The following is a 25168-nucleotide window of genomic DNA, read 5'->3' on the forward strand; positions in this document are numbered from 1 at the left end:
GGGACGGGACGTCAAACTATACATGTCTAGTGCCACATGCATAAAGCCTCCCTCTGACTATCAAACAATAAGGTGATTGTCTCCTCCCTCATTTCCCTCTCCCCAGGTGATCAGTATTTATCTGTTCTCCCACCTGCAGCAGGCTTTGGAAGCGGATGCTTGAGGAAGAGAAAAGGAAGCAAGCTATATATAACAACCTACTTCTGAAAATTGTCGACTCTCCCTAGATTGTGGTTTATGAGCACAATCTGTTGGAAACATCATTGAAAAGCTCTATATTTTGTTCTTCCTGCACAAAGCACACAGCTCCCAACCTGAATTATATTTCTTGTGACTAGGATTTGCTTTCATTTTCCTGGATACTGTGTTCTAAAACTGCAATGTACAGCAAAAGTCTAAGTTCAGGAATTCAACTAGAAACTGAATATAATATATTAACTAGCTTAAAGGCTGGGATTTAGAGATGCTGATAAAATAATTCCACGTATTATAACACAATTAACTATATTCCAAATGAAAGGCTCCTGTAACATGATTAAAATCAGATTTGAGACTGATTTTAAAAAATCCTAATTATATACTTCCTTTGTTTTTAGAAACAAATAGCTACTACCACTGACATTTAGGGAAACAAATGTAGTACAAAAATTATATATAACACTGGCTTAGAACTAAATATGTCATACAGAAAAGAAATAAGCTTTTATAAACAATCACCTTAGCTTTTTAGCATTTTACATCTCTACTTTCCATTTCTGTATTTATGCACCCAATAATTATTGTATAGTAAACATATAAATCACTATATGCTATATATAGTACCATGCACAATATACATATATGAAATGTAGAAAAGGAAATTTTACTAGCTTAGTTTATATGAATGCATTGTTCTGTTTCTGTTCCTCGATGCACACAAGAACAGTCCTTCCGATCAAACCAAGAGCAAGTCATCTTTGGGATGGCAGCAGACATACAGAGTGTACATAAACAGAACAGCAGCCATGATGCCCAGTGACCATTTTGCTCACCTGTTATGTCTTTTCATGAATGACCTTTGAGGATGGTGGTGGTGGTAATGATGATGATGATCACTGTGACTGATTAAAAGAGAAGTAGGCCATATACAGGTGAGAAGCAACAGTTTAATTGCAAGGATCATGTCTTCAAGTCACAGGAGTAAAACCGATTCAATCAGCCCACATTAGTAAGCTTTCATTCTCCAGTTATTAAGAAACAACATACGATGAAGAGGATGCAAATAATATGAGGCACTGCAATATAGGAGAGGCAAAATCATCCCAGTTTTCATTCTTCTTCGAAGTATCCACTTATTCTTGAAATTTTATAAATCCTTAAAATCCGCATCATACCACATCTTATGGTATTGCTATCCAGATGCTGCAGTTTTCCCTTTAGGACTCTATTAAGCAAAACAATATATTTAACTTATTCCCATTTTCATCCATTCTTTCGTTGTCTCTGGGTGTGTTCTTAGTCCAGTGTTTTAACACCCACTCACTGTACTCTTCAGTGGAGCTCTTGCACAGACAAAAGAGTGATGTCAAACATTTAATCCCTTTAATCCCACACAGCACCACAAGGAAAAAAAGAGCTTTCATTACCCTATGAAAATCTGTGATTAATGAGAAAAGATCAAAAAATTAAGCTTACTTACCGCATATGCAGAAAATCATTTTCAGCCCATCAATAAAAATGCTTAAATTGTGTAAGTAGCATAGATGGCAAAAATTATCTCTGGCTGCATTATAGGGTAACAAGCATTTGTCTCAACTGGGAAACTAGATGATGATGAAGTGTTTGGCAATTCATTGGAATCTTGGAGATATTAAGGTTTCTCCTTCTGAAAGTAAGTAAAGCAGAGCTGTTGGTTAGATCTAAGAATACACCCATGCAAACACACACACTAGTGGTGAAATGTGCGTGGAAATGGTAATTATAGTCCACATCTGAGGACAAATTACAGTTTTCCTGATTAAGTGGTAATAAATTTATTAGAGATTTTGGGGAGGAAGCTGCTGCTTTCAGTTATGATGTACTTTAACCAAAGCATTTTTACAAGTTTTCATTTATTCAGTAAATCCCAATGTTTGCAGCCAGTCGCATCCTCTGACTCGTACAAATCAGAACTTAGAAGGAGCCAAAGCTCAGTTACAGAGAACACACTGAACTTACAAGGTCCTCAGTGCAGTTCTTGGCGTCTCTAGCATGGGCTGGCAGCAGGGCTGAGAAATACCCACTTAATGAGATTTTGGAGAGCCGCTACAAGTCAGAAGAAACAGTACTGGGTCAGAAGGGCCAATGAGCTGACTCGACAGTTTCATGTTTTCAGCTGCATCTGCTGATGCAGTTCAGCTGTACTACTCCCTTGTTCACCAAGAGTATTATTTGGTTTTGAAGACAGAGCTTGAAATTTTATTTAAGAACCCTGCTGGATTAGACCAAAGGCATCTAGTCCAGCACCCTGTTGTAATGGAGTCTATGAGCCATGTGGTTAGATGTTACACTTCCCAAACAGAAATGACCATCAAAAGCTTATAGAACCTTCCAGTCAACAAAACACTGTGCCTGTCTCAATTGCTTCAAGGTATCCAAATTGGTTTGCTTTCTTTAGTGCATCCAGTGCTAGAATGTTAACGTATCCCTCAGCTAGGATGAACACATGTGCTCTGTTTGAAGAGCTATTTAAAGATATAGAACCATAAGAAGGGAGAGAAGGGACTTTAAAGTTGTACATCAACTGCTAGCACTTGGACAGCAGACTGAGCAGGCATGCAGGTCATCTGATTACAGTCTTCCTCATTTTGGTGGCATGTATTATACTTCTTTTTAAACTACAGTGGTTAATTCTCAGTTTGGATCTATGCACAGAAATTAGCACATCCAACCCTCAGGCTGATTCTGTATAGTGTTCTCTTTTTCTAATCTGGGGAGAAAATGGTACCAGAGCAGGACATAATATCAATATAAATCGCCAAAGCAGGTTAATCTTTCTGCTGTAATGATTCCTAAGAGAAGGTTTTTTTGTGTTGACATATAAATGCAACTTAATGGACAATGATTATAATGAGTCAGCCATTGATCGTTCCCCCACTACCCAAATACAAAAATAAAATAAAATTGAACATCTGGCTTTGTGCTACCATTAAAATGTTTTCTTAACTTTATCCCTTCACTTTTCCCTCATGCAAAGCTCATAATGCTTAGCTTTTAAGGATATAACATATTCTGTGGCAGTCCTACAAATGGAAATTATCGACCAAAACATCCGCACGCCTGCGTGGGTGTGGGGGCTGAAACAAAGAATGAAATTAATTCCACAAATGCTTAGATTAATTTGTTGTTTTCTCTAGGATGTGTGGCAGGTGAACAATTTAAAAGCAAACATATATGTAAATAACTATTCAAATGAGACAAATACTGAATTGTAGAGATGTGTTATAAGCACAATCTTAATGTCTTACCAGCTCAGCTCTCGACAGCAAGTTTTTTCTCGACGGCTTGTCCAGATAAAAACAGTTAGTGAGCATTGGATTCAAATTATTTGCAGGAACTAGATTTTTTGGCCTGGATAGTCTGTTTGGCATTGAACATCTGTAACTATTTCCCAAATCTGGTTGGAAGCAGAAATTTGTGTTCTGGATTCCATTTCACACAATATGAGGGTTCCCCGAAATCTCATGATAGATGGTAACTGGAGAGTAATGGGCAGAATCCAATTTTCGTAGAACTGGTGATAGGCTTGTGCTTGCATAGAAGCATCTAGAACAGAGCTTTCCAAACGGTGTGTCGCAACACATTAGTGTGTCAGCTGCAGTGTGTAGGTGTGTCGTGCAAATGCTTCCCATGCTTCTCCCAGGGCTGGAAAGGGGTTAGTAAAACTGAATTACTGTGTCACGAAACGGCGCATGTCTAAAAAGTGTGTTGCCAACATGAAAAGTTTGGAAAGCTCTGCTCCAGAAGCTAATGTGAACTAACTGTGATAGTGCAGGAGCTGAATCTTATGCCTACAAAGAATGCTAGTCAAATATAGCTATACCAATAATTCAGGAATAGATCAGCATACTCATATTCAACTAGCATTAGTTAGTTTATCTTAGACAAAGGCCAATAAAGAGAGAACATTGATAGATATGTATAAAATCATGCCTGGTGTGGACACACACGAGGTTTCTCTCCCTCTTTCTTGAAGATAATTTAATTAATCGTTCCAGCATTATCTAATGAAGCTGAATGGTAGAGGATTCAGGACAGACTTCTTCGCACAATACATGGTTATCGAATTTACTGCTACAAGATGTGGTGATGTCTATCTACCAACCTTAGACAGCTTTAGAAGAATATCTGACAAATTCATGGATGACTGCTAGTCATAATGGTTACATGCTACATCCAAGATCAAAGGCCTCTGAATATCAGTAGCTGGGAACAACAGCCCTTGTGTGCTGTTTGTGGGCTTCTCAAAGCCATTGACCAATGGCTTCAAGTTATAAGAAAGGAGATTCCAACTAAACATCTGACAGTAAGAGCTGTTCAACAGTGGAACTGTCTCCCTCGGGACAGTGGAATGGTCTCCCTCCTTCCTTGGAGGTTTTTAAGCAGAGGTTGGACGGCCATCTGTCATGCATGCTTTAGCTGAGTTTCATGCGTTGCAGGGGGGTTGACTATATTTTTCTAGAAAGTTATGGGGCAAAATGTGTAGGTACTTTTTAAGTGATTTATGTAAAATGAAAGTGAGTGTGGTGTGGCTACCTTGCATATTTTTGCTGGTACTGAGGAACATGCCCTTTTGCTATTAGGCAGCAACAGCATCACAAATCTGCTTGTAAAATCTGGTGCTTCCGGAACTCTCTGAAATTTGAAATGTGTGCACTTGTCCAAAAAGTTTTCACGCAACCCCTGGTCTATAATACATATCAGTCAGAAAATTTCATTTAGTTGTTTATATAATGCCATTTATGTACACAGCATGTTGCAAATAACAGTTTGATAGGTCCCTACAGACAAGCAGCATACATTTTTTTTTAAAGAAAGAAAGAAAGCAGAAGACCACTGTTTGGACAGATACATGAATTTTGGTACTTTGGATATCCTACCAATAATGAATTCATTTCCCAAGTTTGAATCCTCATTTTAAAAACAGCATCCTCCATTCACACAAAAAATGAGTTATCAGCAGACCTGGAAGAAACCCCAAGTTGGCAGAAGTTAAAAAAAATCCTTACCAAAAAACCCCCCTTAATTTAGGGAGGGAGGACACCCCAAAACAGCCCAGTTAAAAATGAGCAAGCTTAGGGGTCAAGGGCAGGGAGTGGAGTTTCCTAGAAGAGGGTTTAGTCAGTTGGCTAGAACATTAACAGGAACACTCCCACTGCAACATTTGTTGAAAGCCTCACTAGTACCTTTGCAGTGCAAAATTAATAAAGTCACAAGTTTTTGAAGATGAGCAGAGGCATTTTTAATTCAGTTGGTGATGTTTCTAAAACTGTAAGACTGGGTTTTGACTTGCTCCGAGTTTCTCATATTCTTTGAAGTCATAGCAGCTGTGCATTTTCATATAATCAGATATTAGTGCTGAAGTAGGGGGAAATCACATGGGTTGAGCAAGTATTTTGTGAAGCTATTTTCCTTCTAAATCCAAGATGCTTCATCATTCTGCTTTAGCAAGTCCAATCACTGAATTAATTTCATCCCTAAATCCTCTCATTTACTTTCTGCACAAGGCAGCATACCAAGTAAACTGTTTTAAAACAAAGGTAATATTAGGGGGAGATGTAAATCTGATGGTGGCGTGTGAAACTCTACAGTAGCTTATACACCTTCCTGATTTGAGTCCGTAAGGCATTTTTTATTACTGTTAAATAAAAATGAATGGCTTAAGATGGACGGTGCTTGTGAACAGAACATGCCAGATGCAGCTGAAGCTGACAACATAATCTTAGTGTGTTACTAGGGAAACACAAAAATGTATTCCAAATGCCCTCCTCACCCTGCCTAGCTAGACAGTGAATTGAACTTCAGATACTTGTGAGCACACACAAAGACCCTGCTCCCTTTTATTCTGAATTCATTAATCTGCAATAACTACTATCCACCTATTTACAGTCACGTGGACAGCAGCATCAACAGAAATACACACTGAGAGATATTTTAAGAGGTGTTCAACTTTGGCATACTGGATTCCTTTCTGAGCCTCTTATATGCCTGTTTCATCATGGTTTGGTTTGGTCTGAGGAAGTACTGAAGGTTTAAAAAACAGCTTGAGAATTAAAAGCTATTTCTTTTATAGGAAAACTTGCAATGAAGTAGCGAAATAAAAGAATTTTAGACTAAGGGGACATATTGTTTTCTTGTATTTTCTTGTTATTTAAGAATTATTTAAGTAGTCTAAAATCTCTCAGAGAGGGCAGACAGTGTTCAAAAAGTTGGAGGTAGGCTGCAGAACTAAGAGAAATTACAAAAACCAAAGAATTTTTAAAGCTTACCTAAAGGTAAAGGTACCCTGACTATTAGGTCCAGTCATGGACGACTCTGGGGCTGCAGTGCTCATTTTGCTCCATAGGCTGAGGGAGCCAGTGTTTGTCCGCAGACAGCTTCCGGGTCATGTGGCCAGCATGACTAAGCCGCTTCTGGCAAACCAGAGCAGCACACGGAAATGCCGTTTACCTTCCCGCTGGAGCGGTACCTATTTATCTACTTGCACTTTGACCTGCTTTCAAACTGCTAGGTGGGCAGGAGCTGGGACCGAACAACGGGAGCTCACCCCATCGCAGGGATTCAAACCACCAACCTTCTGATCGGCAAGCCCTACACAGAGCCAAATTTGTTCTGATTGAAAATTGCTTTGTAACAAAAATGGTAACCTGAGTAATGTAGCCGGCTCCTTGTATCTATCTAGATTTTAGCTGAATAGATGCAATTTTGACTGGACACACAGGCAACATTACAATATGATAACATTGTGTGCCTGATAGATGCTAGCACGGAAAAGCTTAATGAAAGAAGCTTTCCCAGAGGACTGCCAAAAACAACAGCTGATTCCTGATACTAAAGGCGGGGACACACACAAGAAAACATACCACAACAGATTACAAATTACATATACTGTTGTTCAGTAATCCTCTTCTGTGTAGAGTAGGAATGTCTTATTCAATGCATGCAACAAGAAGACCCTACCAGCAGAATACTGATATGCAAAAAAACACAGGAGCTGATCCACAGCACTGTCTTCCATATCTGGAAACGTGATTTGTATTTCCAGAGAGTAATAAAGGGATCTCATGCAGATTAGCAGAGCAAACCTGCAGATTTGTCTCTGAAAGCATTAGGAATTCTTAGTAGTCATGGAATAAGAGGATAGGTGTTCCTAAATATTAGTAATGGATTAAAAAACAAGAGACAGAAATAAACAGAAAAAATAATAATAACAGTGGGGAGTAATTGTGGAGTTCCTGAAGGATCCAAATTCAGATAAATGGTCTGTTCTGGAATCAGGGTAAACAGTACCGTAGTCATGTTTTTATGAGGCCTATATTATCCAGGATAGCAATGTCCAGAAGACTGTGAAGAGTTCAAAAATCTCTCTCAAAACTGATTGACCAAGCGTGAGACCTCGCCAACCACACGGCTACAAGCCCATGGGTCCTAATAGAAATGTGGGAGTGGGAATCATCAGAAGAAGAGAGTCAGTGGCTGGTAGAAAGGTGCTTATTCTCCCCCTATACCAAAGATGTCTCTGCTGTAAATATCCACCCCCAGCTAGCTGCCAGTTTTGGATCCCAGCCATGGAAAAAGCTATTTAAAAACAAGCTCCAGAAAACAATTTCAGGAGAGAATCAGGCAGGGGAAAGTTTACATTCTCCTAATCCACCTACCAATTCCCATTTGCACAGAGGGCTACCTGGACTAAGAATTAATTAACCAAAAATTATTATCATAAAGAGACATTAAAGAGCAGTAAGAGGCAGAAAAAAGTATCCACTGCTGTTATCCTTGCTGTAGGGAAAAGCAGGCTAAGGACATGCAGGGAGCGGAAACTGCCAGGCCTCTGAATTTGGCTTTTAAGGCCTTTTGGGGCAAACCTCGCTTATACATTATCATATGATGTCAGGTGGTTGGCTAATGTTGGGCTAATGCCACAGGTTCTCTCACCCCTGCTGCAAAAGATGAAGTTGTATTCTCAAGATGAAGGAGTCACTTACCATTTTGTACTTAGTGAAATTGCTTAGCCTTAAGAGCGCTTCTTTGTCCTTTTCACACATGAGGGAAGTGGTTGCTGCTTCCTCAGGAGAATATAGGGTTTTCATATAGGGTTTTTATGGAGACCCAGCATCTCAAGGGGAAAACCTGCCTTTTATTCTGGATAGAAACTATTTAGGCCTACAGCCTTTCCACACAACTAAACAGTCACTTTAAGCACCACCGCAAGTTCTTCCCACACTCCCATAGGGGGCAGTGGGGCTGCTCCTCCAAGCATTAATCCTCAAGTCACCAAAAGGACTGTTTCCACATTCTTTCCCCTTACTAGGCCTCACCACTGCTAATAGGCTTAAAAAAAACACCACTCAAAGGGGGGGGGGAGCCTGTTTGAGAATGAGAAATATTCAGGGGATTAATCCTTCTCCCATAAGCCAGTTCTGCCTCCTGTGTGGTGCCCATCTTTAAGTGGGGTGAGGTAGGACCTACTGTATTGCTTGATGAGCATTTTAGGAATATTGTATTGTGTGTCATTTTAAATTTGGCTTATCTGTTTGCATTTTGTTGTTTAATTATAGCACTTATTACTGAGCATTTGGACAGAATACAGCTTGCATGTTTTTCTATCTCCAAAGGTAAATGAACAAGAGAGGAGCTGAACTACTGTATCTGTAGCCCCCCCCCCCCCCGCAATATTCCTGGCTGTTTTTCAAACAGAGGCTGCTTCCTTCAAGTTACAAGCACTCAACTGGCCTCAACCAGAAGCCAGGCATTTAGTGTTGCTGGTCTTACGTACTTCCAGCAGATTCCTGCAGTGAAACATGATTCCAGTGGAGGTTCAGCAGGCATCCTTGTTTATGACTGTCAGGTGTCTCTTGAAGACTTTTTTATGGTGATAGGCATATATAGCTGTTCAAAAATCTTGATTAGCTAGGCATTTGAATGATTTTGTGCTGTTTTTACATTTTATTGTTTTGATATAGTTGTACACCATCCTGGTGTTTTATAGGATTTATACTTTTATAAATAAAGCAGCCATCCCATGGACACTCTCAGATGTACAGTTGTGGTATACTGTGGTCCATTGTTTCTGTGTACCTGCTCACAACATGGGCAGTCCCCAGTACATGGTTTATCTTCATACCATTGCCAAATAGTCTTAGCAGCAACTTTTAGTAGTCCAGAAACAAACCTTGATGCAGCAACTAAGAGTTTCAAGCAGCCCCCCACTAAGCAACTTTATTGTATGAGTGGCCCTGTGATGAAGGGGTGGTTTTGAGTTTACTGAAATTCTTACTCTGACCCCTCTTCATACAACTGTATGCATGCCTCACAATCACAATTCATGACTGTATCAAAGGTGGGGATGGCAGCATGCTTTTCTTTGGGTAAGGACCAATGGTGCAGTCCTGCTCTACCTTAACCATAGGTTATTTTATTTTGGACATTCCTGCAAGTGTGCTATGAATAACAGAATCCAGATTTTAGAGTACATCCAGGTGTGAAATTGAGGTACATCCAGGTAAATAGTTTGTCCCTCAGTTTACTATAGAAGATCTCATTAACAATGGATATTCCGTGTTCTCTTGTTCTTTGCACCTTTTTCACACATTCACAGTAGCCTTCAGATGTTCTTAGAAGTGTACAGAAGCAGAGTAGGAAAAGGACTACTATCTGGCTTTACAGTCACTCCCTAAGCACCTGCCACCCTTTAATTTCAGCTTAGATGTCCACAATGAGGATTTGGGTTGGAAACTTTCCATGAGTGTAAATTCCTGTGATGCCTGTCTTTTTGTCAGCAGATTGTGTCATTACATTTTGTGACTGATGACAGAAGAGGAAGCTAACTGTGTGCCTCTGATGAGCTGGAGAGAAGCCTGGCAGATGAAACCTGTTACTATTCAATATTTCTCCATGAGATCACAAGCTTCTGTTTTTGTTTTAGATTAGATCATCCAAACCCTGAAGCAGTTAAATTTAACAATGATTAGTTGGGGAAAGTGTGTAAGGTTTAAACATGGCAAACTGCAGTCAATCTAAAACAGAAGTGAAAGCTTCCAAATTTATTGTGGCCACACCAGAGGAGTGCAGAATCCAATGTTGAGTTCAGTGTTGACTGGGGTTTGTTATTGTAGTGCTAGAACCAAAATTTTGTGTCAAACAATACGCCCAAGGGAGAGCATGATGGCCATCTCATTCCCATATATTTCAATACAATTGCCATTCAAGTATGTTTAGAAAACACAGCTAATAACACTAAGCCAAATTATGGCTTAGTGCAAATAAGCAAACATGTAGATTCCTGGAGTGAAGATCACAGACAGCACTCCTCACTTGGTCTCACTGCTATTGCACTATCCAGGGCTAAGCCATGGTTTGGTTTAGGCCCCAAGCTATAACCACAAGCTGTAACCAAGATTTGTTCTTGAGTTTACTGCTTGTGGTTTAGTAAGACATAATACTAAGCCAAACCATGGGCTTAGACCTGGTAGCGCAGGAGTGGCAGGACCAGGAAAGGAGTGGTGCAATGGCAATTTTTGCTCTGGGAACCCACAAAATGCTTGTTTGCACCAGGCCATGGCTTGGCTCAACGCTGCATGCAAAATGGGTCAAAGTTTGATACTCGTTTGGATTTTAAATAGGACTGCAAAGTTTGCATAGTAAATGTATTTTTTAAAATTATTGATTTAAAATGTGTCACCTATTAAAACAAAACTAATCTGATGCTCCTGATTTAATAAAAGTACTAACAAAACTGTAGATGGCAAACACCATCTTAAAAAAGGAATTTCCTATTCTTCCCTAGGAAGGAACACCTATCCTAAGATGGTGCCTGTTGTAAGATATCTAATCAAAGTAATAATAATAATTTATAATAATAATTTATTATTTATACCCCGCCTATCTGGCTGGGTTTCCCCAGCCACTCTGGGCAGCTTCCAACAAAAGATTAAAAATACATTAAAAGTATACTTCTTCAGAGCTACTTATTTTTTACCTGAACACTAATTAACTAAAATTGATATGATTCATCTACAGTGGTACCCAGGTTCTCAAATGCCTTGGTTCTCAAACGCCAAAAACCCAGAAGTGTTCCGGTTTTCAAACATTTTTTGGAAGTCGAACATCTGATGCGGCTGTCGGCTATTGTTTCCAGGGCACCTGCACCAATCAGAAGCTGCAACTTGGTTTTCAAACATTTCGGAAGTCAAACAGACTTCCGGAAGGGATTAAGTTTGGCACTTTTGTTTTTGCTATTTATTTTATTTTTGTTTTGGGGGCTTTTTCGGTTAATTTGTTTTTGTGACTGTGAGGAATCCAGTTCAGCTACTGATTGATCAATTGTACAACTGTGGAAATGGATAAAACCCCCTCTCCCACCCCCCATCCAAACATAAATTAAAACATAATTAAAATAAATTTTAATTATCTACAATACTGTCTTATTTATTTTATAGTACAGTACATTGATTATTGCTTTCATTTTATGGATCAATGGTCTCGTTAGATAGTAAAATTCATGTTAAATTGCTGTTTTAGGGGTTGTTTTTAAAAGTCTGGAACAGATTAATCCATTTTGCATTCCTTTCTATGGGGAAAGCGTGCCTTGGTTTTGGAACACTTTGGTTTTGGAACGGACTTCTGGAATGGATTAAGTTTGATAACCAAGTACCACTTTATTACTATTAATCAGATGATAGCCCTTGTTATAAAATTTTAGCAACATCATAGTCAGAAAATGAAGTTTTTCTAAGATGATGAACAGAAGTTGCTGTGGTAACTTGCTCTAAGATGTAGGATTTTAGGACAACTTTTTAGACTGAAAACTGCACAAATTAATGGTAGATGTACAGAATTAAGGTGGCTGGATAGTAACTCTTAGGTAATCTACAGTACAATGGTGCCTCGCAAGATGAAATTAATCCGTTCCGCGAGTCTCTTCGTCTTGCGGTTTTTTCGTCTTGCGAAGCACGGCTATTAGCGGCTTAGCGGCTATTAGCGGCTATTAATGGCTTAGCGGCTTTAAGAAAACAAGGAAACAAAGGAACAAAGGAAACAAACTCGCAAGAACTTGCAAGACGTTTCGTCTTGCGAAGCAAGCCCATAGGGAAAATCGTCTAGCGAAGCGACGCAAAAACCAAAAAACCCTTTCGTCTTGTGCGTTTTTCGTTTTGCGAGGCATTCGTCTTGCGGGGCACCACTGTAGTCTCCATTTCCAATAGCTACTATTCAGAAATAGGTAAATTTTGCAAAAACACTTAAGTGGTTTTAATTAGGAATTAGGTAGGAGGAAACCCAGCCAGATGGGTGGGGTGTATTATTATTATTATTATTATTATTATTATTATTATTATTATTAACTGTCTTATTCTTATCATCACCCACTGCCTTATTATTAGCATTAAGATACAGTACCATCAATATAGTCCATTTTTTCCAACAGACTTTGATCCAGAAGGCTACATGGCTGGATCTGTGCACACAATCAAGTATTGCAACAGCAGTCTTCTGTGCTGTATGACAAGCTGCTTTTCATCAGTTTCCAAAGCAATTCAGAAACTATATAGTCACACACTCCTAAAATGAAACATTTAACTTTAGCACATAAAATAAAAGTTCTGACTTAAATGTCTTTTAAGAAGGCGGAATAAGTTTCTAGTCAACTTACAAGTTATGTAAGTCTCCAAACCCCAATAGGATTTCTGTGGGGAAGGGTGGAAACTGAAATTTCTGTAGTTGGTAGAGAATGTGATGTGTTGATTTCCTCACATAGTGGTCAGAAAAAGACAAACACAAATGTAAAACAACCACATCTTTTAATAGAAAGCAACAAACATGCAAATAGCAGGTATAGAAATTTATTTGAACCAATGTTTTCACTAAAAGGTAAGTTATTTTAAAACACTGATCCAAGCTCCCATGTTTGCAAGTTAAGGGAAAATATTGCACTTCGCATTTTCTAGCACCCCTCATACACTGCAAAACATTTTAAAAATATTTTGCTTATTTTACTTGCACACTTTTGCAAGTCATGCACACATTCATTCAAAATCAAAACGTTAGGTTACTCAAAAGCAAAACCTTAAAATTGCACTAAAGCTTTGTAAGGAAAAATATAATTCATGACTTATACAAATTTCATGACGTCTAGGTGCTTTCAGAGAAGAGCCATTTACTCTTCATCTTCGTTTTCATTCTCTTGGCCAGATCCTTCAGACCTGTCTCCTTCCAGCCGGTCTGTAAAATATGGGAGTAATTGTTAAATAACTGAAGCAATTTGGAAGCCATTGTTCCAATTCAGAAAACTAAATGACATTTTGTTCAACCACTGTCCAGGGTCTAGTGATGAATGAAGTAGAAATGCTTAAGGTAAACTGAAAATATATACTCCCTTTTACAAATATGATGGAAACACAGTAGGGAAAAAAATATAAATAGCTGCTAAAAATTATGATTCAGATAATTTTCCACTTGTGACCAAGTGAAGATGCCCAGGCATCAGGATGGTGCCTGATGTCTCCACCACCTGGGGATCCTTGGATCTTGCCTGTTTTCACACACTGACAATACAGCCTTTAGAAGTCTATCCATGATATTTTATCTGCACAATCAGAACGAATTTCAGGAACCAAAAAGTCGTACTGAAAAATACAACTTTTGAGCCGTCTGGCCCCAAAATGGCAACTAGTTGAAATGAAACACCTCACATAAGAAATCTAGTCAAAAGTGATTTCTGGTCTGTGACCATAATAAATCAATTCATTCAGTAAAAAAGTGTCTGTAGAATCTTCCTACCTGCTCTTATATGGTTCAAAGATGCCAACATCCTTAGCATAAAAGAAGCTGGAACAGTGATTGTGTTTCTGGTTTCTTCCAACATTAATTCATTTCGAGTTATAACCTAGGGTAGGGGTAAAGAGGAAGTGAAATAGTCACTGAGCAAGAATTTAACAGAGCAGATTTAGAAAATAAGGCTTGTTGTGTATATTTATGTGCCACTATTATATGAGCATCTGACATAAACACTGTATCAGTATTTACCAAAGACTTCTCTTTACCCAATACATGTTTCACTGGTGCACACAACTCTTTACCAATTTGAGGCTATTCACGATCAGTTCACTTCTGTAACAGAATTTACTACGTTTCGATCCATGTTGCATGTACCATAGAATCTAGTTCCATGTTCCAAAAACAATGACACATCTCCCACTGTGAACTGGTCTTTTTATGGCAATACATCTATGAAATTATTGTTTTCTTCTAAGTTACAAATTGGTATTAGTGGTGCACAGAAAGTATTAACAAGCAACATCAATATTGTCAGGAAAGAAAATTCTAGAAAGAGGAGTGTTGCTGCAGAATATCATCTTACCTCGTCAGCAAGTTTCCGATTAAAAATTTTGGATTCTTCTAGCGGGGACCAGATTTTTATATCATAATCAATACCTGATGAGGCTAGAACTAAAACAATTTAATAATATATTAAATAGCCATTATTTTACATTTGCAAATACAAATAATATTTGGTAGTTAGCACACTTTGTTGCAACCCCCCCTCCTCGTCCCAATTTCTTAGAAGGGTTTCACTTTTAAATTCACTCTTATGTTCCACTTAGAACTTCTATTCCCTAGGGAGCATTCACATGTGCATAATTTGCAACATGTAGGCAATGATCTGAAACAGACTATGAGGATAACTTTAAGACAAGATCTCTCATTAGTATCCACAAATTAGCTAAGGTCCTTCAGACTGCAAACTATTGAAAATAACCTATCATTTTGGTAGAACATGGATGAAGCCAAGTGTTTTCAAGGGCTTCCCTACAAGCTATGCATATGCCTGTAAATTATAGAGAGAAAAACAATCTTACTTGGATCAAATGGATGTGGCTGCAGACAGTTCACCACGTGGTTATCTGCTTCCAGCAGCATCAAGTGCTCAGCAGTATGCCGATCCCAGATGAAGATATGGCCACAATCTGAACCACTCATAACAAAGTTAGAACCCCAAAAATTGGCTTCTTTTATCTATATAGAAAAATTTTGGGGGGGAATCAAACATTTCATTATGGTTAGTATGCACAGCTAGGAGACATTCTAAATCACTTTCAAAGTTGTATACAGGCTGTATTCATACACAACACTAAACTATGGTTCAGTGTCATATGAACATGCCTCAGACTTCACAACTCCTTTCTATCCCCTGACATGGCTATGTGCAATTGCTTCCATCTTTAACAAACAGCAATTCAGCATTAAGTTTGAACGCAGGCAAGCTGAAATAAGCCAACTTCAAACTGTGGTTTGATTTATCCATAACATTAGCAAGGGCAGAACTGTGCCCACTACTTTTAAATAAAGATTTTTTTTTAAAAAAAAAGTTTGTTTCAAATGATACTATCCATTTAAAAAGTGCCCCAAGGCCCTACATAGTACCTATAGCTAATATACATACTATATGCAATATATACAATGTTTAAAGCATCCACACAATCTTTTTAGAAGAGACCCTAAGCAACACTAAATAGAAAGGATTGTTGGTTTATCTGGAAACATATTTCTATGTGATGTTATAGTGGACTAAGTTAAGATTGCCTCCCCAAACACTCAAACGCAGGAATACAGTTGCCTCAAAGAAAGTCTTTTGCCTCTGTTACCCTGAAGTGACCAATTACATTCTTGCCAAGCTAAAGAGTACAGAGACATAGAAACAAAGTACAGTGGTACCTCTGGATGCGAACGGGATCCATTCCAGAGCCCCGTTCGCATCCTGAAGCAAATGTAACACGCAACTGCGCAGGTCGCGTTTCGCCGCTTCCGCGCATGCGCGTGACATCATTTTGAGCGTCTGCGCATGTGCGAGCGGCAAAACCTGGAAGTAACGCATTCCGTTACTTTCAGGTCGCCATGGAGCGCAACCCGAAAATGCTTAACCTGAAGCATATTCATCCCGAGGTATGACTGTACAGTGGTACCTCGGGTTACAAACACTTTGGGTTACAAACTCCACTAACCCAGAAGTAGTACCTCAGGTTGAGAACTTTGCCCCAGGATGAGAACCGAAATCGCGCGCCGGCGGTGCAACGGCAGCGGGAGGCCCCATTAGCAAAAGCACGCCTCAAGTTAAGAACGGTTTTGGGTTAAGAATGGTCCTCTGGAACAAATTAAGTTTGCAACCCGAGGTACCACTGTACAAAACACCAACATAACAACTTCTCCAACATCTCTAAATGTGGCAGGGCTCCAACCTGACATAAATGCATGAGATTGCTGCCACTGACCTCAGGACTGGAACCTGGATCTGTTCCAGGCAGCAGGGGAAGACTGAAAAGCCCTACCTTTTTCATTAGACCTTGGGGAACAAAAATAGTGGCAGTGGTGGTAATTGGGTAAACATAGCCTTCAAAGGCATGGCCTTTTACTTCTCTTTGAACTCCACCAACATACCTTTTAAAGCTTCATGACTAAATAGCTTTCCACCTAACAAAAGTTTCAGAAGAAAGGTTAATAAGGGCTGCTGAATCAGCTTCCCTTTTATTTTTTTGCTAGATCATTAAAGAATCACTGCTGATTTTTATCCACAGCTGCACAGGGGCTGACTGCTGAGGAGCAGTACTGAAGACTGATCACATTGATTGTAGTGGTGAGGGCTTGAGCCCTACAAACTCATTCCCAGAACTTGAATCACAGTTGATAATGTTGATTCTCCAGGTAGTGGAGGAAATGTCATGCTCCTTCTGGAGTAGTCACCTTTGGTCCCCACCCTGCACTCAGCTCTCACCTGTGGCTCCATGAAGCTGTCAGCATGCAACAGCAGTCACACCTTGGGAACGGCTTCGAGTGGTCGCCTGAGGGTACCCTAGAAGAGGGTAGCCAATATGTCTTGCACCCTCAGTGAGTTAGGGACCTCCCCTGCATGCAAAGACAGGCTCCAACTGATTGAGCAGATGAGACTAATGTTAAAGAAGGCAGTTTCTGCATGTGCTGTAGAGGGAAGTGAGGGGAATATGGGGCCTGTCAATCTGGGAAGGTAGCCCATCAAAGAGAAGGAAAACTCTGATCCTAAACCTCTGCTGCATTGTGAGATACCTTTGGGAAAAGAAAAGGCTAAGGAGAAAACCCTCCACAAATCCAGAATGCTGTCCCTAAGACGGTTGGATGGCACCTTGTATGCCTCCTTCCAGTAACTCCTGAAGCCAAGCTTATGCCAAATGTATTGCTTTGCTTTCCTTTGGACACCAGTGAAGCCAAGAGGGGGGTTCTGTTGTCTGGGTAGCCCAGGACACTGCCCAGCCTAACGCAACAGTTTGACATCACCGTTGGAGGCACACTCCATTGTTTCTCAAGACAGACAGATGCCAACAACAAGGTGCCTTCCTCCTCTGACAGATCCTTCCTAGCTCTCCTAATCCATGAAAGAAGTTGGAGGGTCACTGGGCGCCCTCTGGTGGCTCACACTGCCAATAATGTCACATTTATTACTTGGCCCTCCTCAAGAATGATAGTCATTACTGAGAAAATTACATGTCGGGGGAAATCACTGAACAAATAAATTGCAGTGAAAATCATCACAAAATCAATTGCAAGGAAACACCCGTGAGAAACACAGGGAAATGAAGCTTCACACACTCAAACAGTCCAGGGCACCAAGGGAACAGACAAGAGTCCTAGACACCATAAACACACAGCAATACAACACAGATTCAAAATACAAGCCTGAGATATGAAGAAGCAAAAAAGGAGAGAGAAAATATGTCTTAGGCAACTGCCCCCAGCAGGGGCAAAAATGTAACTTGCTACTTCAGGAAAACAGGGGCAAAATTGTCTGAGGTTTCTTCGAGGCGATTCTGTTCCTGCCTTCGAGTGGATGAAGAAGCCAAACCCATGCAAGTCCATTATAACACCAGGGGAGAGAGTTATTTTATTTTAAATTCAAAGTTATTTCATAATGTTGACCAGGCATACAGTGCTCCGGACTAAGACTTTGCAAAGGTTCTTGAGTAACCATAACTGTATTATGATGTGCATATATCTTAATTTTTCTTATAAGCTCTCTTCTAATATAGGTTAGTATAACACATATTTAGAGCAAACCAAATTATAAATTTAGCAATAAACTATGTACCATTGTCCGGGAGTTTCGATGACCTTTGTAAACCATTTTTATTAAAGGGCGTCTAATATTCAGTGTTTCCAATTCCTCCATCTCTTTTCTCTCTTTCCTTCTTCTGAAGAGCTCCTGAATGCGAGCTACAGCAGATCGTCTATGGATTATGAACAGAAAGGCCATCATTGTCAGAAAGCTACATAATAACCTGGTTTGCAGTCCTGTTCAGAGTTTGGTTGTTTAGATCCCAATAACCTCAATGGGATTTAAACAGGCTAATTGTGCCTAGAGTGTTAGACCACTAGCCCATATAAAACAACCTTTGCCATTTGATACATTATTAAACATTTGCTTTTACTCTCAAACAACAAAAAGAGGGAGGACAGCAGAGCTTGAGCATGCAAATACAGCCTGTGCAAGTTTTCTTTTGAGTATTATACTCAGCGCCAATAATGAAGTTGAGGATTTTATAAGCACCACCAGCAGGTCGCCCATTGACAGCATTTGAAGCAGAAGCTGTCAATTAGCCAACAGATGCATTCAAGCAATATAATCATTTTAACATAAGAACACAATAATAGCCTGCTGGATCAGGCCAATGGCCCATCTAGTTAAGCATTCTGTACTCACACTGGCCAACCAGATGCCTATGGGAAACCAGCAAGCAGAACATGAGCACAAGAACAGTGTTCCCCTCCCATGGTTTACAGTAACTAGATATTATGTTAATCAACAAATCACGTAAGCCGTGACACATGAAAAATACAATATGTGTTTAACAAAAGAGAACTACTTGGGCTTAGTTCCACTGTATATTTTTACACTGCATTCATCTTTAATGAACACACTAAAGAGGTTAATAAACTTGTTAAACCTTTTACACAGCAATTACCTTTATTGGGGGGGGGGCACAACATACAACTAAAATTACTCTCCACTGTTACCCTCTCTATATGAAGTCCAATAGATTTAAAACTTGTATAGTAACCAGTACAAAAGGTGGTTAGATACCATACCAGTGAAGGAAGTAATCATAATTCTACATGGGATGGTAATTCAGAATTACCTCAATATTCTACCACCTACTGCTGTTCCTCTTATATATCTAGTGAAAGGAATAACAGCTGAAGTCATTCAAATAAAAATCATGTATATAATATTGCTAAGAAACTGTACAGTGCTCCAGGTCCAATTTAACCATCCCCATTCACTCATGAAGCACGCTAAGTGACCTGGGGCAGCTACACAAACTCAGCCCAGCCTCACAAGGTTGTGGTGAAGATAAAATGGTGAAGACACCATAAGCACTGTGTCAAGCTCCTCAGAGAAAAAGCAAACAATTTTATATCAATTTTCTACTAGTCACTAAAAACAAATACAACCAGAATGTTTTCCAGGTCTCTGGAAGACAATCAAGCTCTGTTAAGTACAAGGAAAGAGAATTCTATGTGCATGAAAAAGTGACTAAGTGAACCTCTTTATATATGCCTGTTATGCAGACATGGCATATAAATAAAACACATGGGACCATGAACTCCTGCAGCACAATCTTATATATGTGTACTGAGAAGTAAGTCCTGCTCAGTCCACTGAAATTTAACCCCAGGTAAATGTGTATAGGATAGTTGCCTTCAGTATGACAGTCCAGGTCATTGAAGGATCACACGATGTGCTACAATACATAGACAATTATGCAAATCCAACTGAAAATATAAAAAGACAACAACACGGAGGTAGAATTTTAATATCCAAGTAGAGCAAGTCGAATCCCGTGGTGAAATGAGGGCTAATCCTTCATGCCTATCATGAATACATGTTGACAGCATAACTTTTAAGAGGTCTGAATGATTCTGCTGCATGATTCCCCATTTTTTACTTCAACAGAACTGTCTTTAGGAGGGGAGAGCGCACCACAATACTAACCTATGGCCTACTCCTCCACGAAACCGGGCTCCTGGTATCAGAACAGGGTCATCATCACTATCATCAGTTTCTTGGAAAGCAGAACTTCTCATAGATGATTCTTCATGAGAAGCAAGCCCTGAGGAATCTGGTTGGGATTGAGGTTCATGATTTGTATTATTTGAGTTGGCAGTGGACTCTGTACTTTGTTGACTCACGCTTCCTTGCTCTTCTGTGTCTTTTCTTGATAAACCTTCACCTGGTGTCTGGCAGGTTATGTCAAGATGAGGATCATTTTCTAGTTCCATACTACTTTCCAGTTGGTCAGACACATCATTATCTGATAGAACAAACAATGACATTTAATCAGTTACCACAGTAAAAACATTTTGAATTATCTTTGACAACATTATTAAAACCTAAAGTAGAAAAAATAAATAGCTATAACCTGCCCTGGAGATATAAGTATTTCAGGGGTGCAGGGAGAAGAGAGCTTGAGTGTGCTTACATTTACAGCTTTTGGGTAAAGTATGCATCTGTTACCATTTTACATACCTGAATGTGGTGTTCCAACATTTTCACTTGTAGGTGTCAATTCTTCAACATTTGTACTTTCCCCATGTGAGTCTTCAGGAATTCCTGGAATTCAGTATTTAAATTATATAAATAGTGCAAATGGGCTACTAGCAATTTCTGAAATTAGCTATTATATACTGTTGTCACTATCATAAGCCTTCTAAAATATTGTATAGCTTGCATGGAAAGTAATGAAAACTGACAAAAATGATGCACTGAAAAAATATTTAAAATCTACAGTAAGTCAGGCACTGCTGCAATGTGTACTACTGAAAAAATAAACTGGCTTTCTGATTCCATCTATATCTCTAGCTGTAGATTCAACATACTTATGTTAATAAAAATAGATTAGAATGTTTTGTGAATGAGTATTATTTATGTTCAACTGGAACAATAAAAGTGACTCAAGAATCACTTACTAATATCTAACATTCACAAGCTTATTACAGATGACTCCATAATCTTTTGCAGCAACCCATTTTACAAGGCTTGTTTATATTTGAGATCCTTTTATCTTACTAATATTGAATACTTATCATGGACTTTAAGAATTTTACAATTCATATAGAATATATATTCATATAAATAGTTTAATATTAGGTTAATTTTATATTTTAAATGATAACTGTATTGTTTTATGCAGGGCTCTGGATTTACAACAGAATACTGAAGTCAATGTACAAAAAACTGTGAAACTTCTTTCATGAGCCTAATGGTATGTTTGTGTTGTTTTTCTCAAACAGCAACCCTGACATGCCACACCGCACACTACTTCTGAAACTGAGCATAGTTTAAGTATCATATTGTGATATGTGGGCTAGCAGAAGAACCCTACACAGCTCTGTGAATCACAGCATGGATGTTACACTTACCTCCTGTGCTCCAAACTCCCCAAAAATCAGATTGAAAACCTTGTTTTGTTCATAGTATATGTACAAATGTTTAATTTGCTTAGATTTTTCATAGCTTTCCTCACCCATAGCCAAAGGAAATCCCAAAGTGATTTACAAAAGGATAAAAATACAAGCAATAACAATATATCCATAAAAATAGTACAAATAAACCAGGAGTGTAATGATTTGAAATAAAGTAAGCACAGGCATACAATGATATAAAGGTGGCTATTTAATCTTTCTCTTTTTCCAGATTTTTCTAAGGAGGTGATTAAGGCATGCTCTAAATCTGCTAAAGTGAAAGCCCTTGCTAGGGCAAAAAGCTTAAAAAACTATATTCAATTCCCGGCAAAGTTCTGCATTGAATATTCAGGTCAAACCCATAAATTTGACCAGTCAGATTTTGTAAAACAAATGAAGACTGAGACTAAACAATTCTTTGACTTAAAGGCCAAGACTTTGACCGCTAGGATGTATGAATGGGAAGCATACAAAGCTTGTAGGCTGAATTACAGCATGTGCATCACATAAAAAAATCTTAGAAATAGTTAAGGGAAAAAATTGAAAGAGGAATTAAAATATTTGTGGCCATTCATAGTTAATAACTCAACTGATAATCTGCGTAGTAAAATAAGAAGAAATTTGAGCTATGTAATACATTATCAAAACAAGTAGATATAATGCTTATGTATATGGGACAAAAAGTATTGGGAAACAGGTGAAAGGGGGGTAGAATTCTAGCAAATTGACTTAAGCAAAAGAAAGAAAGGTTAATAGTCTCACAAATTAGAGGTGAATTAGATGACGTGTATATAGCTCCAACAGAAAGATATTGGAAGAGGTGATGGAGAAGTTTTTTTAAAAAAATAAAATTACCTGGTTCAGAATCTATGCAAAAACAATTATTAATGTCCCTAATATCAGAAACTGAGATTATGTTTGAGAATAATCTCAAACATGGAAAACAGTAAAGCACCAGGCCTAGACAGATTCCTGGTGGAATGGTACAAAACATACATTGATCTCTAGGCACCTAGGTTATTTCAATTATATGATGAGATATTCAGAGAAGGAATTAGCTCAACATTATTGAGCTAATCAGGCATACATTACTGTTATTCCAAAACACCAACCAATGCCCAATTTCTCTCATTAATATTGATACAAACATTTTAATGGCAATATTGGCAAGTAGGCTGCAAACAGTAATACCAACTATTATTAAAAATGGCCAAATAGGCTCTATAAAGAGAAGACAAGCCACAGATAATATCAGGCTGGTTGTGGATTTGATAAACTTAAACAGGAACAAGAATGATATAGCTATATCATCTCTTGACAAATTGATAGAAGATATGTACAAACTTGCAGCACATGAACAAATCACATATAAATGTTGACTTGCCATGGACAAATTTAACAATATTTGGAATTCATTTCTATAAACACTGCATTAGGTTAAATGTAGGTTAACTACAATAACAATCTTGTAATGTTTATAAGTTCTCTTTTGGTTTTTTGTATATAGGTGTTATTCGCCCCCCCACTTTCTATTTTCTCCCCCCAGTTTTTCAAGTGTTATTTTATCCTGTGCCCTTACAATTATATACACATTACTTTTTATCTTTCAAAAAAGTGTATGTATATGTGTGTATATATGGTGGCTGTATCATTGCTATAAAGGCAACAAATTCACATCTTACTTGATTCTGAACTCTCTAATATTGGTGTCTCTGAACTCTGAGTTCTCAGGGATTCTTCCTGACCTTCAGGTTTGCTGTAATTTCCACTCCCTCTGGAACTTGAAGCTGTACTGCTCCTAGCAACAAGAACATTCAACAGACGCATGTATTTATTTTAGATATTTATAGCCTGCCCTTCAAATATATTCCCAGAATAAAAACCATTTACTAGTATTATTGAAGTATGAGCTAGTTAAATAATATTATAAAGTAGGGAAAAATATATTGCTATGGAGATATGGGAAATACTCTGTAATAAGCACCATAAAATTTTACTAAAGACAGCAACCAGAAAGAACTGTTATATGGTAATGACAAGATGGTATATTAACCCTGTTATAATAATAGTAATAGTAAGAAGAACTACCCAAAAAAATACTGACAGCGTGAAAAGGAAGCAAACTTCTTTTGCTGGGAATGTTGCAGAGAAAAATTTACTGGAGAATTATTAAGAAGATTACAGAAAGCATACTAAGATACACAATCCCTCTAGATCCTCTTTATTACCTTTAAAATTATATGGCTGTGTTTATTTCTAAAGGACGTTAAAAACTAGCATCTTGAATGGCTATGGCTGATAGAGCATTATATGGAAAAAACTGGAGGTTGTGTACAATATGCTTCATGAAGGAATGACAATAAAATGTGGACATGAAAAAACTAACACCTATCAGAATGAAACGAAAAGCAAAGATAAGAAAACATTAATTGAAATAGTTTGTGCTTTACATTGAGTATTGTAGAAGCAGTACAATATATCTAAATATACAATATTGATTTTCATCAATTTAGTTTGATGTTTTATATACCATTAATTATAATATAGGAAATCTAAATATGTATGTAATCTATGTTGCTTTAAGATGTCTTCCCCATACATATATACACACACACACACACAAACACACACACTCTTTCAATTCTCATTTGGAAAAAGCTGCTTGTAATTTTCATTGTAGTTCAGAAATAACAAGAGTTCATGTATACATACTAGTACTGAAGCAATTATAAATATTTATAACCAAAATAGTGTTTGTTTTTGCTCTGTAACAAAATATTGTATTGATTATTATTGCTGTGTGGGTCATGACCATTATACTATCTGGTGCATAATGCTTTCTTCTTCATACACTAGGCTATAAAAAATGGATTCCCAGTTGGGTAACTGTAATACGTGGGGCTGCCCTTGAAGATTACCAGGAAGCTGCAGCTGCTATAGATTGCTGCTTGCTAGGCTGTTGAGTGGAATAGTTCACTGGAGCCATGTAACTGTCCTGACTTGACAGTACCACTCTCTCAATGTCTTCCTGCACAGGCATTAAGCCCTTCCAGGGATGCCCTGCTCAGCACCTCACGTTTGGAAATTATGCAATGACACAGGACAGCACCTTCTCTGCAGTGGTTCTCCGACTATGGAATTCCCTCCCTCTGAGGTCCATGTGGTGACAAATTAAGATCAATTTCACCACCAGGTTAACACTTTGCTATTTTTCAGGCATCTTTGAATTCTCAACTCTGCTCTGTTATAATAATAGAATAAGCTGCTCTCTGTGTTTTAATATTGTTTTTTATTGTTTCACCTACTTTTGTTTTATTACTGCAATTATCGTACCCCACTCTGCTAAATTTGATATTCAATTCATATAGTAAGACTGAAAAGTGTTTTATTTGTAATCCCAGGGGCGGAAATGATCTCCAGTACGATTTACTATCCCAGTAAATGTAAT

General features: G+C 38.3%; 2 protein-coding genes across 7 annotated transcripts in view; both read right to left on the reverse strand.

Annotated features, from left to right (window-relative positions):
* Positions 1 to 9085, reverse strand: part of GABRR3 (gamma-aminobutyric acid type A receptor subunit rho3) — a 31388-nt gene extending 22303 nt beyond the window's left edge. The window contains exons 1-2 of one of the 2 annotated variants that reach the window (XM_053386380.1): positions 8223 to 9085; positions 1679 to 1864 (exon numbers count right to left, since the gene is read on the reverse strand). In XM_053386380.1, coding sequence (XP_053242355.1) covers positions 1679 to 1683 — 5 coding nt within the window. In that variant the 5' untranslated portion in view covers positions 1684 to 1864; positions 8223 to 9085. Of the gene's footprint in view, positions 1 to 1031; positions 1658 to 1678; positions 1865 to 8222 lie in introns of those variants that run through there. The other variant, XM_053386379.1, reaches the window with a different exon arrangement.
* Positions 9086 to 13017: 3932 nt separating this feature from the next.
* The window catches only part of DCAF6 (DDB1 and CUL4 associated factor 6), a 49286-nt gene continuing 37135 nt past the window's right edge, over positions 13018 to 25168 (reverse strand). For all 5 annotated transcript variants that reach the window (XM_053386382.1, XM_053386383.1, XM_053386384.1 and 2 more), the window contains 8 exons: positions 23403 to 23518; positions 20786 to 20869; positions 20252 to 20570; positions 18347 to 18485; positions 15093 to 15249; positions 14594 to 14682; positions 14014 to 14119; positions 13018 to 13455 (listed from right to left, as the gene is read on the reverse strand). In XM_053386382.1, the coding sequence (XP_053242357.1) occupies positions 13391 to 13455; positions 14014 to 14119; positions 14594 to 14682; positions 15093 to 15249; positions 18347 to 18485; positions 20252 to 20570; positions 20786 to 20869; positions 23403 to 23518 (1075 nt within the window). In that variant the 3' untranslated portion in view covers positions 13018 to 13390. The remainder of the gene's footprint in view (positions 13456 to 14013; positions 14120 to 14593; positions 14683 to 15092; positions 15250 to 18346; positions 18486 to 20251; positions 20571 to 20785; positions 20870 to 23402; positions 23519 to 25168) is intronic.

Source organism: Podarcis raffonei, chromosome 4 (genome assembly GCF_027172205.1).
Source record: "Podarcis raffonei isolate rPodRaf1 chromosome 4, rPodRaf1.pri, whole genome shotgun sequence".
NCBI classification, from domain to species: domain Eukaryota; kingdom Metazoa; phylum Chordata; class Lepidosauria; order Squamata; family Lacertidae; genus Podarcis; species Podarcis raffonei.